Here is an 18,028-nt window from a genome sequence, read left to right as displayed (position 1 = left end):
CCAGCTGTTTGCCACCGCGAAAAGAGGGTGGTGGTGGGGAGGAAACTATATATTGATGTATTGACACGCCACTGTGTTCTTATAAAGATCATGATTGCATTTTTTTATATATTCACTGTTAAAAAGGTAAAAAGTATGCCAAATTATCTGTCCGAGGTTATTGGTTACAGTATGTACGTGTGTATAAGTAATTCTCACTGAATTATCATCATATTTAAGTTTGTTTTGTTTTTGTTTTTAATTTGGGGGCTTCTCGAGCAACCCTTTTTGTAAATCCCCCCTTTCTGTGTTTTATTTAATATGGATGTCGGGAATAATGACATCATCGGAATCTGTAGGGACTATTGAATAAAAAGCAATGCCTATGAAAGCTGTTTGTTTGTGTTTCTTTGTATTATCCAGTCGCTCCAGGAATATTACTACTAATAATAATACAGTCACGAACAGCACAAGCACAAAGAGCTGTGAGGGAGAGAAGGAGAAGTGGGTCATTCGCATAATTTCGCTCTCCTGTCACGCCGAGGTGTTCTTCCGCTTCTCAGCTGTTGGCGCTCCCTGAGCAGCGTTGGTAAACAATAGCGACTCTTTAATACTATTTGTCTGTCAAAAAGGAGTCTTTAGAAATCTCCCGAGTGTGGGATAAAAGAAAGGGAAGGTGAGAATGTAGTAGCTTGTGATGACCTTGTTTCATTTCCTGCCACTTCAGCTTAGAGACAGCGCTGTCGGCATTCGCCAGACCCCCTCGCCGGTCTGGTCTGAACCGGTTCGGAAAGTGCGCGGTCTCGTGCGCTCTGCAGACGTCTCTTGCTGAACTGCGGAGCGCGCGATCCCTCCAGGCTCGGCCCCCCTAGTCTTCCCTCATTGGTTGGCATTATAGCGGCTCGCCCACATCTTCCGCGTGCTTTTTGGGCAGTGATACAATTCGCGAGCTGCGATTGGTTACATCCTCTCGAAACCTTTGTTTTGGGGCAGGCCCCGATAACCGTGCACGGGCATGCGGATAAGTGGAGTTGTAAACGAAGCGTGTGCACTTTTCAGCACCAATACCTCGTGGATAGCAGCCAAACCTATAGAAAAAAATAGTTGTTCGGGTTAGTTTGTTGTAAAAAAGCCGACAGCTTTGCTGTTTGCAGCACTAAACAGCCGCTGTGAACGCGGGGATTTTTTTTGCTAGCAGCTCTGACCCGGCTAACGGAAATACAAAGCGCCAAAGCTCGTGCTTTGTTTGCCCTGGTGGCAAGAGCTGCATCCCCACATTTTTGCGGGTAAAACCGTCGTTCTCTATTCGTCGAATTAGCTGGGTGTGGGCTCAACAAACTGCACCAGCGAAAGACTAAATGGCAGGAAGTGAAAGGAAACAAAGGTGATAAAGAAGACTATCTGTCCAAGTCGGTTCGGTCCAAACAGCGGTTGTAGCCGCCGAGGCTCCATTGTGTGACCATCTCCGCCTGACCCTCGAATCCCGCGCTGCCACCGGTCACCTACTGCCTCCACGCCCACAGCTGTTGTATTTTCAAACGGATTTCTTTTTCAAACAACGTGAAAATGTGTTCTCGAGTTTGGTTCTTGACCGACCGGCGCATCAGCCAGGAGTATCCACAAGTCCAGATCCTCCGGGCGCTGAAGGAGCACTGCGCCGACGAGGACGTAGAATTCCGCTACCTCCTCATGGATCAAATCGTGCTGACGATCTGCGAGGGCCAGCTAGGCAAGTACCACACAATCGATGCGCGGTCGTAAAACGATATACAGTTTGGTTTTCTTGTTTTATTTGAGATCGGTATTCCGTATAGATGGTAGACTTTAATTGTTTGGAGGGGGTTGCACACAGCTTGAATACAGAGCGAGGGGTTGGCTCGGTCTGCCTGTTTGCAAGGAAGCGGAGTGTAAGCATGGCCGTGACCGCCTAACCTACTTTTCCAGCTAGACTGCCTCCAGAAGGGGAAGGATGACGCTTGATTTAATTTCGCTGAATTCGCTGCAATCCCGGCAATTGCAAATTATCTGAATTACCCGGGCAATAAAAGCTAAAAGAAAAATGTGTTTAAATACCACAGAGACCTAGTTATTAGATAAGAGGCATTCATCAGTGAGCTGTTGTAATTTTGCTACAGATTGCGTCTCTTGATAGCTCAGGCTGTAGGTTCTGTGTTATTATTTATTTTATTTTTATTTTATGTATATAAACATTGGATCATTTAAAATAGTTAAAATTGACTCCCCGAGTAATAGTTAACAAAAAGAAAAAGAATAGGACATTCACACTAAATGCAGGTAGATGACAAGCAAAACTTTATGGCGCCCATATCGGGATTTTTTGTTATTACCTAATACTGAAACGGTGAGGGTGAAAACTGCCACCAGATATAAACATGCATCAACTTGTTCTGGTATTTCAGGGTTTTCTGTACATATTACAATATTTATACAACCAACGTGATCACCTATTTTTAACTTTTTTTCTTCTTTTATTTTCATTTTGAGCTGCTTTGTCCGAAACACACGTGATTATGAGTGTCATGTAAGGATTACATTTCATAGAAATGACTAGGGAGGCCTCAATAAAGTGATGGCAACAGCAGGAGCTCCTAACAAACAGACGAACAGGGAATTTGTCAGGCTGGTGTGAAGTGGGGATATGTCACAAGATGAGAGGAGATGTGTGAAGGTCTCAATTAACACACAGATGTTAATTGAGACTATGTTAAAAACATAATTTTAGGCTGACATTCGTGCCTGTTGAAAAATGGCAATGGTTAAGAATGTGGGTAGGGTGTCCCTTACTGCACTGTTACATTAAACCGCTGTATTGTACGGCTCAGTCAAGCCAGGCTTTACACTTTAAATAGGATTTTACATGCAAACAGATGGGCATTTAAGTGGCAGGCATTACATTTAAGAAGTTACAAATAATCACACATGTTATAGCACAGCCCACAGAATAATTACCAAGATAAATATAGCCTGGAGCTAACAATTTTCGACATATATACTCTGTACCCTGCACATTTTTAAATGCAGGTGGACAGCTGTCCAACTGTATAGCTTAACAAGCTTCACATGAGCAAGGCAGTTAACATGGCTTGTAGTTCGTAATCTGCCTAAAGTAAATGTCTTCTGAGCCTTGGCTTGACATCACAGATTAACAGCCAGTGAACAGATTGGTTGTGCTGTGGGATTTCTACACAGGAAGCCTCAGGATACATGGCCAGATGCTGTAGTGCATTTTTTCTGTATGCACCTGGCAATAAATGCAGTTTTGTTGTTTGTTTGTTTTTTTAAAAAGATATGGATTAATGCTCACTGGATTACAGATTCTCTGAAGTTGCAACACAAAATTCAAACTGTAATTGCTAACATATCTGTATCTATAGCTTGTTTTTTGTATCCTCCCAGGCAGAATGGGCTGTCATTTGTGTTAGCATAACACAGCAGTAGGGCAGGGCGATATGGCCAAAAATATTTATCACGATATAGATTTGAAAATTTGCGATAAAGATATAACTGACGATATAATTTCTGCGAGACAAAATACAACTCCACAACTTTAAAGACCCCCATCCATTTATTTTCACTTAAACAAGCAGCTGTATTTTTATGTGCATTAAAGCTATATAAACATTTAACAGTGCAAATGCAAATTCCTTGCTGAAAGTTTAACCAAAAGGCATTTCCAGTAGAAATGGGCTGACATATCCTGAGCATAACCATGTATAATATCCACTGAAGTTAAAAAGAGATGCTTTGCTACATTAAACTGCAGTGTGCCAAATATGTATTTTTCGGACCATAAGGTGCACGGGATTATAAGGCAACAAAGCAGTCAGATAAATCAAACTTCATTCAATTCATTCTTCTTTCTTCCTCCACTTCTGTACCATTGATTCCTTAATGCTGTATTCTGTCACAGCTGCTCTATTCCCATGTTGTTGCAGTATATTAATCACTAACCTTCTATTGTGAATGGATTATCTCAGTTGTTCTCCTGACTGAAGTTTGGTCCGTTTACAGCATCCTGCCATGCGATTGCATTTGTCTCTAACCATCAGGAACCTTCACGGAGTGGAAAAGTGTTAGCGTTCATCCTCCAGCTTCACTGTTTATGTTATGCTAACACAGCTGTGTCGCTAGCGATCACGTAGCACATCATTAAATACCAGCTAGCCCAACTTCAGTAACCCTACAAACGTCACTGCTGTTTAGTTTCCTGTCTTCATTTATGTTGGAAGTGATAGCAGAGCTGTACGTTTGATTTTTTTCAGAAATCTCTCAGTCAGAACATGCTATATCATGCTTAGGTAACTAGCGAAACTAGCGAGCTAACTTCCGCTAACTTCCTGCTAACTTCTAACTCCGTTAAATGTAATGAATTCTGTTTTCATGGATGTCTGGATGTTAAACATCATAGTTACACCTGGTAAAGCAGCAACGCTGATCGTTTTATTAAAGATGGAAGAATTTAGACAGTTTTTAACTCTCAGTGATGTTCGGGACCTTAAAGGACGGATTGTAGGACCCAGATTACTCCCAGATTTACGAGCATCTTAGTCCGACAAATACGGCGGCCCGCTTGCATGTTCTACAAAAAAATGTGCTTTGTTGTGTATCTGACAGACAAACACCAAACCAGTTAGGTTGCACCATTTTTACAAACGAATTCTGGTTCATCCGTTTCACTCAACAATCTGCTTTCCCCATTCTCATTCTCCGTTACTGCCGTGCTTTTTTGGCACTGCGCATGCACGTTTTACCCATAATCTATCGGGATATTTCATTTTCTTATCGTTGCCTAGCATTGTACCGGTATTACCGTGAACGGTATAATATGGCCCAGCCCTACACAGCAGTGCCATAGGCAAATGTGGAACAAACGCTTAAGGATATACAGCTACATTTGCAGTTAGAGCAAAGCAGTTGGTCTTGTTTCTACACTGGAAACACAAGTGATATTTCACTGCAAGTGTAATTAGTACTACGTGTTCCTCCATTTCTGTGTGTTGTTTTGATCAAATTTACATTTGCGCAAAATGTATGTGCAGTTTACATTGAACATATTAGTACATCCTACTCCAAATCCAGTGAAGTTATTTCAGCAAAATTTGTGTGACAGAAAACATTTGAGAAACAAAAGTCCCTCATATCACAACTCATCCAGGGATGAGCTTTGACCTGTGAGGAGGCATAAACCATTTCTTCTTTTAGCTTAGGTCATAATAATGTCAAAATCATAAAACTGATAACACCTTTACATGTAGAAGTTTTAAAGGTTTTCTTGCTTCATTTCTGCGTCATTTTTCTTTTTTTGTTTTTAGGTCAGGTTCAGGTCCACGTTCCACACTAAAGTTAATGAGTTCAGTGTGTCCCTAGGAGGAGCTATCAGTGGAGCCACCCCAACATACACGTCATTATATTTTAATGAGGAATGGTGGCCCCTCACAGCTAAACCCAGCATTTAGCAAACTGGAGGCATTTCACATCTTGTGATTGAAAAAATTAAAGATAGACTGGATCCGTGATCCATGCCAGTGGGCACACTTTTACTGAGATGAAAAATGCAACACTTCCATGTCAGTGAAGCTGGAACATTAAGGCAGGTTCGGTATCTTAATTTACCAACTGAGAGCAAGAGCAACAACAGACACTAGGGTTTGGATAGAATTTTTGTGTGGCTGTTTATGAAGCACAGACTCTACATTTTATGGGAAAAGAGTCCTTTTGATGAACAGTATTGCTGTTTACTTGATATGCATCACAGAGTGGTTGTTAATTATTGTACATTTGATAAAAGAAGTGAGTTCATGCACTAAATAAGGGCTATGTGATGGCTCTTTATCACAGAAATGCTGCATATCTCTGGTGCTTACCTCATAGAATCTTAGTGCAAAAATTAACAGTTACACTTTATCAGTGTTTAGCAAATGCATTTTCAGATAATAAAAACAGTGCATAAACATTTTTGGTGTGTTGCATGATTGCATGTTTTCCTCCAGGAAAACGGCTTGTTTGTCAATTAGCCAACAGGATCTCATTTGCAGGTTTTTGCATGTGGCCTGGAAAGGGTTAATTTGCATTTTATTAGGTTTGACAAAAAGGCTCACAGTTTTTCCATGGCAACATATGGCAACATCTTTATGTCACATGCTAGAGTTAAGATATTTAGTTATGGCTTGTTGTGTAACACACACCCTAAAAACTACCTGAAAACGTTATTCCTCGAATGGTAGAGACTAGTATGGCTTAGCTTTTCTTTTTATATATGGTCATTCTGCAAATCGGCAGTTGTCTGTGTAATTTGCATGGTTGCAGTAGCCAAAGAGAAAACTGTCTGCTCTATGATTACTGTTTTTTTTTTACCCTTCCAATTTCATACTTTCTGATCCTGATAGATGTTGATGAACAAAGCCAAAAACAATGAAATGGTGGTGAGGCATTACCACCACCTCTGATTTTTGTCTGACATACAACATGACTGACATGCCACCAAAGACAGTCATTGCATGCCATGCAGAAGAAGCAGTGCCTAGAGCAGGGGTGGGGAACTCCAGTGTCCTGCAGGTTTTAGATATCACCCTGGGTCAATACACATGAATCAAATGATTAGTTCATTACCAGACCTCTGGAGAACGTCAAGAGATGTTGAGGAGGTAATTTAGCCATTTAAATTAGCTGTGATAGATCAAGGATACATCTAAAACCTGCAGGATACCGGCCCTTGAGGCCTGGAGTTCCCCACCCCTGTCCTAGAGCAACAAAGAGCCAGATCTAAACTGCTCTAGTTTTATCAGCACATCCGGATGGCAATGAAGGAGAAATTGAAAAGATAGCTCTTATATAGATAGTATAGAATAGATATGGCATAATTCGTGTGAGAATTTCTCAGTAGCAGATTTCATGTTTTTGCTGACAAACTGTTTGGCCTTGTCTTTGTCAAAATGTAAGTCACATGATTCATCTTGTCTGCCTCAAGTGCTGCACAATCCAAATGTTGCAGTGGACCTACACTAAATATTCTTGTCTGATCTGTGCTTTTGATAAAAGATCTGCAAATAGACACAAAGCATGGTCACCCCAAAACCAGACCACAAGAAACTGTTGTCTCAGTGGGCTAATGCAAGAGGATGCACAGACTGCATTCCGGACAAACAGCCAAACACTTTCACAGCATTTGTAAGCCTGCTTTGTGATGTTGCAGTTGCATGCATAGAATGCTTGTTAGCTTTGTCCTGCGGACTGAAAATATATAATGTTATTGTTTTTTTAAAATTGTTTTTTGTATTACAATCATCTTGAACAAAATGAGTCTTTGCTCCTTCTCAACCTGTCCTTACTTGTCTGTAGTGAAAAAGAGGAGGTGCAAACAGAAACATCTGAAAGCTTGAAGTGCTGACATACATATACATATATCACAAAAACCCATGCTGTAATTATTGTACACCAGGATTTCGGATAGTTTTTGCAGTGGTCACATGACAGTCAGTGCGGCGCGCGCAAGCAATTGCACAGATGAATAGGAATGATTCATCCGGGTGCCTCGCCGGTCTCTGTTTGGTCCCCCTGGAGATGGAGACGAGCACTGTGGATACTGTCTGTCGAAAACCATGAGACCACATCCCCTGACGCTTCTCACTGTAACACCACTCACATTGCACTCAGTGGCTGCACAATAAGAGCAGTGTGTCTTAAGCGCTAAATAGGGCTGGAGCGATAGTGAATCCTCCTGCTTTAACACTGAGACTGTGAGGAGGAGGAGGAGGAGGAGGAGAGAAAGGGAGGGGTGGGGTTCTTTTCATGGCTTCATACTCCTTTTTTAATGCGCCACATTTTCTCTCTCCCCTTGTTCCCTTTCTCTGTGTTTGCTAGAACATACCTAGCCCTTTCATACCAGCTACATTTCTCTTGTTTCACTTCTTTTTACCCGTCTGCGGACACAATGACCCTAAAGGAGTGTATGTAAGATGTGCATTGTGCAGGCGGGTTGCATGTTAATAGCTAGGTGTCAGTTGTTATCATGCATGCAGCAGCTTCTTTTGACCTCTGATGATCTTAGCCAGGGTCATTACCGCTATTGTGAGCCTAAGATGGCTGAAATTCACGTCATGGTTGAGGCTAAGTGCTGGGCTAGTGTTCAGTGTGTCTCCTCGCTTCTTTTTTGTACTTGAAGTTCCTGCTATAGCACAAAGGTACACATTTGTCATTGTTCAGTGTGCTGTCCATTTGCAATTGAGCCTAAAAAATCTGACAGCCTGGCTATGCTTCAGAAGGCTAATGAATGTTGAAATTAGCCGGATTTGTAGCATTTATAGAAAAAATTCTGAAGTCTGCCTAACACCAGCTTTATTGTCCCCATCACAACATGCAAGCCTTTTCATTTATTTCTCCCCTGTTTTTTATGGCTTATGATTTCAGAGCTGAATTGAAATGACCCATTCAGAAGCGTTCACTTAGCCTATTGTAGTTACTTAGCTCTCATTTGCATAATAAAAGTGATGTCAAGTTAATGAAAACCAGTGTCATTTTGACTTTCAGCAGGACAGAGCACCACACATTTAAGATCTTAGATCTCTTAGATTTCTCAGGCTGTTTTTAAGCACAGTTTTCTTATGCTTGATTAAATTTAAGATTATTACCCTTGAGCTTTCTTTTGCGAGCCCACTGCCCTACATAGGGACAAAATAGTATAAAGTGTCAGTATGTTAGTGACTATACCTGTCACTCAGTCTAGGAGGAAGAAGTGTAAATGTAACTGTAAATGTGCATGGGCAAGAAGTACATATTTATATCAGTAGGTACTGCAGGTTTAAATGGCTTAAATTTACCAGCATTGGAGGTGGCTGGCCTGGTCACATGGCCCGGTGTCGTTAGATTTGTGTGATGACTAAAGGAAAAGTGTCATCAAACACTTAGATGATGGATGGAGTCTTACTGAGAACTTTCACATTGTTCCTAGGGTTGCATATGACTTTCAGGAAGAATTTGGAGCTATTAACAGTGACACATTCATTTGTTGTCTTGAAAATAGAAAAAACAGGCCAGATGTCGGCTGCTGGTTCTGGTTCCATGAGTTTCAGAAACAGATGAGAAAACGGTATTTATCAAACATTTGTACAGCAACTCAGAACAATAATCTGAAGAACTTTATATATGTATGAGGTTGTTGACCAACAATCAAATAAATGAATTAATTTTTAACAAATCACAGGAGTGTTTTTATAAATATACATTTCTCTATTTACCCCTCCTGTCATTTCCTCTCCACCGTTACAGGACTGCGAGCAGAGCAGGAATTGGTGACATCTTACCCACAGGTGGTGATGGTGCGAGTACCCACGCCCTGGGTTCAGTCAGATAGTGACATCACTGTGCTCCGCCACCTGGAGAAGATGGGTTGCCGGCTGATCAACAGGCCCCAGGCCATACTCAACTGTGTCAACAAGTTTTGGACGTTTCAAGAACTAGCTGGGCATGGGGTGCCTCTTCCTGACACCTTCTCTTACGGTAAATCAGTAGTTGACTGTCCTTAAGCTATTTTCACACATGAACATCACATAGACTTTGTAGCAAACATGTTAAAGACTAGCTAAGAAGCGCTCCAGTGCAGTGTGATTAGGTCACACTTACACCTTTGTTGGATAAACGAATGAACAAAATTTCAGCTCTAGAAATTTTGTTCATTCGTTCAGCGTGTGTGAAAATGGCTTAAGTATAACACGAATACATGTGCAGCGAACCCCACTTTATTGTTTGTGGAAGTACTTACATATATATAATGCAGGGACTCTATGTCCACACTGCATATAAGACAAATGCAGAAATAAACACAGATAACCAGGTGACGTGTCGGTCACAGTGATCATCACTGTTTGCCCGGTGATGTTAAAACCGGGTGAAACTGAAGTTTAATGGAAAACAAAACCGATACTGTCTGAGTAAACGCAAATGCACACACATAGGTAGTAAAACTGCATCATCTACAGTCAAATCGGCATTTGTTCAAGCAGCAGTGATGTCGTTATCAGGTGTGTTTTACATTTAAATCACATGATTTGCATCACAGGCTTCTGTCCACATACATGTGGAGCAGTCAGACATATATGGGTGAATCCACATAGTTGTCCTTCAAACCTTTTGATTGTTTTAATACTCACAACATCTGTGAAAACAGTGTTTAAACTAGTGCTAAGAAACACAGGATAGCCAAACAAAAACAACAGGCTGCGGTTTTAGTCGTTGTTCTTTTTTCTCGGACAAATCAACAGCAGACGAAAAGGTGTATATATATATATTTCTCCGCGGTTTGCAAGAAAATCCACAGTGAGAGCAGAAAAAAGGACACAGACTGAGTGAGAGAGAAAGGAAAAAAAGAAAGAAAGCGGAGGGAATGTTTGGCCTACATTCCATCCGTTTCTCTGCACAGTAGGCCAGGCGATGCATGCAGAGCAGCTGGAGAGCTTATGTAACACCCCCCCCCCCTCCCCCAACCGTACTCACACGCACACACCCCACCTAACACTCCCCTTCTGATTTTTCAAAATAAAAGACGTAAATTCCCCTCACTCCTTTTCTCTTCTATCTCAGCAGCTTATGATCGGAACAACATTTGGTGTCCAGTCTCTCCTACTCTGAACTTTGTCTTCTTTCACCCCTTGTCATTGAAAGCACATGTGAAGCAGTGCATCGGAAAAAAGCCACGTGACAGGGTAGTTCACATCTGCTAACTTCACTGAATGGAGCATAGAGACACAGGAAAAGCATTGAAGACTATATTATTAAAAAGATTTCTACATTTTTTAAAAAAAAAATTATTTTTAACACATTTTAATCACCTCTCACGCCAGAGCACAGAAAGCTTAAGCACATCTGTTGCTACAGGCTGCTGTTATAAATCAGTGTCAGATACGGTCAGCTGCTTCACATTAATGCCTCCTTCACTGACTCCTCTGTTCCACTCTTATGAATCAAGCAGCAAATAAACGCTCAGGACAGCCCTCCTACAGCCTCGCTGTTTTGAGTCATTTCTGTTTCCATAGCAACATGCTACATTCGCTCTCCTGCCCTGCAAAGTTGGCTGTAACGTGTGAACCATGCTATCAAACCAAGGACAGCATTTTAATATATTCTACGTGTGTCCTCCGTTTTTATGTATGTGTGTGCATGCGTGGAAAATTTCCTAGGTGGGCACGACAACTTCCGGAAGATGATTGACGAGGCTGAGCCACTGGGCTACCCGGTGGTAGTGAAGAATGCACGTGGCCACAGAGGTAAAACAATCAGCCCAGTACTTCCTGTCATCCATTCTGGTCACAACGCCATAACTCAAAATCTGTACACTGCAACTCCCTCATGGGAGCTCAGTCCACTCTTATATGAAATTCTCTGGCAGACTGTTAAATGATTAGCACTGCGGTGCTGCATCAAACACAAAACAGAAGCTCTTAATGCTTGCAGTGTGGTCATCCGGTCACTTATTTTAGTTTATGGTTAACAAGTTGATCTCAGTTTCCTCTTTTAGACTGAATACACAAGAGGCTTGTGTGGGAAGGTTTGAAGCTTTGGCATTAATGTTGTGCTTCCAAGAGATCAGCCCCGGTCTGAACCATTAGCCCTTTCCTATTCATAGTTATTGACAGTCGCTGCTATTGTGTGAAGGAATAACAATGGTCTTTGCTGGCCCAGGCTGCCATCACAGCACATTGTTTAGGAAAGCAGTCACTGGTCAACCACTAACTTGACCCTTTTTATGGCGTTAGGCGTCTGGAGGGCTGTTTTTACTCTCTCTGTGGTTGACCATTGACACGAATGAATTCCACTTTGCCCTTCCCTCTCAAGAGCACACATAAAGGAAATACTTTTTAAAAATATTATGAATCACTGGTATTAATAATAACTTTATTTGTATAGCGCTTTTCAAAACACAGAGTTTGCTTCACGGTTTGAATAAAAGCCACAGACTAAAGATGAGTATATACATTCCGACATACAGACACATAATCAACCATAGGGTCACACATTCATTCCAGCATGCACACTGCTATAGACCTGGAAAAAAAAAGTCCCAAAAATAATGAGGAAAAGATTAATTTTCTCTTAATCTATAAAAAGGAATTGTCAGTAGTCATTTAAGACTACTGACAAGGAGACCCTGATCTGATGATCTGAGAAGTTGGCTGCAGTGACAAGGTCTCAGTAGCTCTTCTATACAAGCAGGGGCCTGTCCAAGTAGGGCTTTATAGGTTAATAATAGGATTGTAAAGTGGATTTAGAGTTTCACTGGGAGCCAGTGAAGGTAAACAAAAATACGTGTGATATGAGAGCAACAGCTAGTTTTTGTTAGCAGCCTTGCTTGGTGCAATCTGCAGCAACTGGAGGTGGGTTATGAAGGACTGAGAGATGCATGTGAAAAGTGAGCTGCAATGTCAAAGTCAGGAGAAAAATGAATGAGCTTAAAGATTCAAAATCCTGGTGTTGGTCAAAGATGACACCAAGGGTCTCAGCAGATGTTTTGGTGTTACTGGCAAGTGGCCTGATGTACTGACTGACCTTCTCAGTATTTTCTCAGATAAGTAATGGTCACATGTCTAAAAGAGTCACAAGACTGTTATTGATGTTGTGTTTTTATTGCGTGGTGTGCACAGACACACAGCAACCACATGATTTTTCCCTCAGCAGGGGTCAGAGGTCTTGAAAATAAGAAGACAGTGCAAAGCAGTGCTAATTAAGAGAGGCAACTTCTATCCTGTGTGAGAAGCAGTTCTGTGGCTGCTCAGAGGAGTATCCTGTCATTTGTATGACATGAACTGGCATGAGACTTGGTCAGCAGAAGCAGCTACTTGTTAGCCAAGCTTTTTAGGTTTTCCACCCTCAGCTAGCACACCACAAATGACAGACCCAGCAAGCAAATTCTTTTAGTGTGGTAATATCAACACAGCTATATGTCTTCAGGCCGCCATGACATAGATCTGTTTAGATTGGACAGACTAGTAAAATATAAACCTTAAAAACTAGCCCTTCCTTCCTTCCTTCCTTCCTTCTTTAATCTTGTGTCCCCTTTGCTTAGGCAAGGCTGTGTTCCTGGCACGGGACAAACACCACCTGACGGACCTTTGCCACGTGATCCGCCACGATACTCCCTACCTATTTCAGGAGTACGTCAAGGAGTCGCACGGCCGTGATGTGCGGGTTGTCCTAGTGGGCGGCCGTATCATCGGCTCCATGCTGCGTTGCTCCACTGATGGTCGCATGCAGAGCAACTGCTCCTTGGGTAGGCAGACATTAAATTACTGAATTATTTCCACGGTCATGGTAAAACTCTCCTCATGTTTGAAAATCATGTGGTTAAGTGGTATCACTGTTTGAGAACAAGAGCTCTTCTATTTATTATTTACATTTAGATATGGCGTAATTTTTAAAGATCATTTTTATCTTTTAGGTTCCCAATGGAAAAATTATCTTTAAAAAAATATGAACTTAGTGATAAGTAAAGTATACACGAGTAGAAATGCTTCAGAACTTAACTTTGGGAAAGAGTGCGAAATCAACAGGCTTGTCCTGAATCAACCCTGGAGCGTTCCAGCTGAGGAGACTGATCTTCACTGTCAGAGGATGAAAGTTTTAGTTTAGCTGAGGCTGTAATATACTGTGACATATTTAGGACATCAGTCATCACAGTCTTCTGCATTCCTGTAGCAAATCTCTTTGACACTTCTAGGGTGAATTTGATGTGATATTTAATTGTGAAATTAAATATTGAAAATAACCAGAAAACATTAAAGGATCCTAAGTTGTCCCCACGTCATTTTTTTATATAATTGCTCTTGATTTATAAAAGATTAGTTGCTTTTTGACTATCATGAAGTCTCGTGAAAGAATTGTAAATTGTGGTTCGTACTAATAAGCCTGATGTTCCTTCTTGTCAGGTGGTGTAGGCATGATGTGCCCCCTGAGTGAGGAGGGCAAGCAGCTGGCCATCAAGGTGTCTAACATCCTGGGCATGGATGTGTGCGGCATTGACCTCCTGCAGCTCAACGATGGCTCGTTTGTGGTTTGCGAGGCCAACGCAAATGTGGGCTTCATTGCTTTCGACCAGGCCTGTGGCATGGACGTAGCAGGCATTGTTGCTGACTATGTCCTGTCAATGCTCCCAAACCGCCTCACTCGCAAGATGTCTCTGCTGTCCGTCGTGTCAAGCACCAGCGAGACCAGCAGCGAGCCCGAAGTGTGCAACGTGCCTTCTGGCGGTGGCTCGCTGCCTGAAGCAGTCTGCAACATGAGCGTGGGGTCAACTTCCAGCGAGAGCGACCCAGAGCTGGCCGAGCCCTCCCAGTCGTCACCTTGCCAGTCCACAGCCCCCAGCCTGCCTGATCTCCCAGACCTAGCTGATCCAGCCTACAACTTCAACACCCTCCTTGCCAATGAGATCAAGTTATTGACTGAGTGAGCCCAAACATCTTCATGCTCTCACACGAACCCCACAAATGCATTTCAAACACACACACGCACACTAATGGCATCAACATTCCTTTTAAAATTTCATATCAGTCCAAAAACCATGAAAACAGAAAAGCAAAGAAAAAACTAAAACTTAGCCCTTTTCAGACATGCAATATGTAAAACTGCTGGCTTCATCAGTCCGTTAAAGTGATGGCACCCTGTCATTTAGACATTACGTAACCACTCCTCACGGCTTCATTCAGACAGAGCCATGGTGTGTTAGATATTTTTGCCATAGAGAAGTACAAAAGGCCTGCCATTTTCTTCTGATCATTTAGTTCTTTTCAATGTTATCTCTAACAGCAGGTGAGTGTGTGGTGCCAAAAACGAGAGCTCTCTTCTGCTCCTCCGGATTGGAAATTGCAAAATGAATCGTAGAACAATATTTTAATATTCATGGAAATTAGATTTTTACAATTTTTTGCCCAATGGGGCATTTGCTAGAAGGCTGAGCAAGTCATAAAGATGTAAAGCTACAAGGGCTGAGCTTGTCCGGTTACAGTTGAGGTTTTTATGTCAAAGTGACGAGGGTGCTCATTCACACTTGAAGGTGACACATTCATTTGCTATCAGATTAATGGAAAGAAGTGCATATCTAAAAGGGGCTGTCCTGACACATCCATGGACACAAACACTAAGACATCTCGTGCTTACACAGAAACAGAGAAAACAAACAAACAAAAAGAGATCTGAGGCTGCTCCCCTGACTCTCCTCTCTTTGCATCTCTATTCCCAAAACCAGAAACCCCACAATCTAAACTTAAATTGCAGCATGAGGTTAGACTGGGATACAGAAATTAGTGCCAAACTGGCCTTTATGAGTTCCTGCATGGTGTTTGTGGATGGGTGAAAGCATACACCTGCCATGTTTTTAATCATCATATTATAATAACATTATTTTACATATAGTCTCTTGTTGTCATATAAAAGGTTTTCTGCTGAGACTGCTGTCAGGTTTGGTGAATTGGAGGTGACATGAAGTGCTTTCAAGTAGTAGGGATGCTAGGCGCACTACTCTGTCAGTTCCAGTGCAGTGATGTAGTGCTCAAACTGAGGACACAGGAGAGGGCCCACAACCATCCTGCACTAACAGGAGCTGTAAAAGATTCATGTCAACAAGCATCAGATGTGTTTGGGTGGCAAAACTGGAATATAAAAATGAACTAACTGCTCAAATTTTAATTTGACATTCCTACATAGTATCTTTGTTTAGCCTTACCAGCAGTAGCAGTCTGCTGCTGCTAGGCCACTAAATGCCTAGCACTTTTATTATTTTCTCTCTCTCTCTTGCTAAGGTGACATATTTAGGAAAGTTTAGACAGAGTGTGAAAGCTGCATCTACACCTGCAAACAAAATATACCTCAAATAAGTGACTTCTCACTGCCATAGGATAACAGATATTCAGACATACAATACATATCAGCCAGGATCCTTGTGGTTTCAAATGGCCCCTGACATGCTTTATGTTTTTCTTTTCTTTTTATCTTTTATGTAAATATTTAGATAGTCAATTAACTTTACCATATATTTACACCCAGACAGATTAGACTGGAATAGCTGAAACAATCAACAGTGATATTTTTAACAAGTTGTGGGGTAACTCTTGTGTATAGACTTTCAATATTAAAAGGCAAAGAGTGAAATTTGGTGCTAAACTTTCTGAATTTGGTTAGATGAGCCTTCTCAGCCATATTATATGTAGAACTAAGCATCCTAACCCACAAAATAATGTTGGCATAATGTACAAAAAAAAGAACCCTATATTTTTAAAGTCTTCGTAAATATAATTTAGGTTTTTTCCTTTCCTGAGAGAAGAAAAGAAAGGAAATCCAGGGATTAGAGCAGCTAAGACCTTTGTGTTTACTTTTTTTTTTGTTCCTTTGAATTTACCTCCTGTATGCCTCCTTAAATGAATAACATAGCTGTAGGCTGTGCTGCGGAACCATTCACTAAGATTTAATTTACAGGTATGATCAAAAGCACAAAAATGAACCCCAAAATTGTTTCACATGGTGACGGTCATGTTGTTAGGCTTGTATAACGCTTTGTGCCGAACACAACTCAGGGAAGCAGCCTGGATCTCAGCCCTGACCCCCAAAAAGGCATGACACATCCATCCAAGCTAGAGACATGTCTAAAACATAACACATACCTACAAGCAGACAAAATATACATAAACAACAATGAAAAAAAAGGTTGTAAACTACAGTGTAAGACTTTATGGTATATACCATGGTTAACATGCACTTTTTTTTTCCTTGCTTGTTTTATATTGTTCCTCGTTTACTTCCTAATTTATGGTATTTTTAAAGAAAAAAAAGTGGTTTGTGTGCACTAATATTGTGTCAATAAAGTGAAACCGCTGTGAAGCTTGATTTTTTTTTTCTCCTTGTGTTGTGGGCCCAATTTACTAACTGTCTGGACTCTTAACGGCAGGCCCCTGCTGGAGGGTGCCAAATCTAAATCTGCCAGACAACCAGAAAAGGAAGCTTTTAAGTCTGCTGTCAAATGATCACAGTGTCTCCACTGAGGAAAACAACATCATTTACTCTACTGTGATGTTTGTCCAGTATCCATATGATCAAAGTATCTGACAAACTGTGAAATCCGCTGATGTCCACCCTCCTGATGCGGGAGGGCTGGTGGGTGTGCTCATCAAATCACATACTGACATAAATGCTTGTCTGGTGAACTATCTCCAGTTGTCGTCCCCCATTCTTTGAAGTATTTGTCCTTGTATCGAAACCTGCGTCATTCCACATCGTGTTCATAGGTGTAAATATAAAGATCACATATCTTTAAAAGACATGATTAGCTAGCCATAGGAAAGAGTGGAATGTTAATTTCTCTCTTCTGGCCCCTGCTTGAATTTGTATTTTATACATGATCCATCTAGCCAATGAAGGTTCACTTAACTGTGCTCCATTGACTTTAAGAATGCCAGTTCATCATCTGGTTTTCTTTGGGAACACTGTTTTAAGGATCATTTGAGGTCAAGGTCCCAATTCTGACTGATTTCTTTATGCTTGGTCTGTATAGATTACTGTTATAAAGTAAATAAACGGCATGGAAGCTACTGAAAGGAACAGGGGTACCACATGCTAGCAAAACAGGGAAGCAAACTGATTGGCCTGCATGAAAGTTGGCCAGTTTGGAACAAACATGTAGGGACCTGTGGATGAGTCACTGTATATAACAACAGTGCACAAACTTAATATTTAATTCCGAACTGCTGCTAATGTATTCAGAAATTGAAAAAGGGAATATGGGAAAATCTGAGCGTTTCCGTGTTTGAAACTGAATGCCAAATAAATTGACCAACAACAAATGTTTTATTGTATAAATTCAGTGCAAATAACACAAGTAGTGAGATGATTTTAAAACTGATTTTTTTTTATATGAATGATTGTTTCAGAATTGTACATATTGTGTAAGATCTCAGCAATTAAATGTCTGTTCTGACATGAACCTTGGGTTTGCTAACAGGTTTACAACACTCTTTCCATTGCAGGAGGACGATGCAATGTTTTTGCCTCTAAA

At 41.2% G+C, this 18,028-nt stretch overlaps 1 protein-coding gene across 1 annotated transcript; it reads left to right on the top strand.

Moving 5' to 3' along the window:
* The first annotated feature begins 927 nt into the window (after positions 1-927).
* rimkla (ribosomal modification protein rimK like family member A) lies at positions 928-16,863 on the top strand. Its single transcript, XM_084916413.1, has 5 exons — positions 928-1,708; positions 9,265-9,495; positions 11,172-11,258; positions 13,055-13,258; positions 13,914-16,863. The coding sequence occupies exons 1-5, from the start codon at positions 1,546-1,548 to the stop codon at positions 14,432-14,434; spliced, it is 1,206 nt and encodes a 401-aa protein (XP_084772539.1). The 5' UTR covers positions 928-1,545; the 3' UTR covers positions 14,435-16,863.
* The last annotated feature ends 1,165 nt before the right edge of the window (positions 16,864-18,028 follow it).

This window comes from Perissodus microlepis, chromosome 20 (assembly GCF_051167445.1).
Source record: "Perissodus microlepis isolate ML-2025 ecotype Zambia chromosome 20, ASM5116744v1, whole genome shotgun sequence".
Taxonomy (NCBI): domain Eukaryota; kingdom Metazoa; phylum Chordata; class Actinopteri; order Cichliformes; family Cichlidae; genus Perissodus; species Perissodus microlepis.
Note: the sequence above shows the minus strand (reverse complement) of the source record. Positions and strands in the feature narration are given on the sequence as shown.

Excerpts from the sequence above, each read along its gene's own strand:
- rimkla (XM_084916413.1), top strand. The coding sequence starts at position 1,546 with ATGTGTTCTCGAGTTTGGTTCTTGACCGACCGGCGCATCAGCCAGGAG. Across the intron at positions 1,709-9,264 it reads GATCTGCGAGGGCCAGCTAG|GACTGCGAGCAGAGCAGGAA; the intron begins GCAAGTACCACA and ends CCACCGTTACAG. Across the intron at positions 13,259-13,913 it reads GCAGAGCAACTGCTCCTTGG|GTGGTGTAGGCATGATGTGC; the intron begins GTAGGCAGACAT and ends CCTTCTTGTCAG.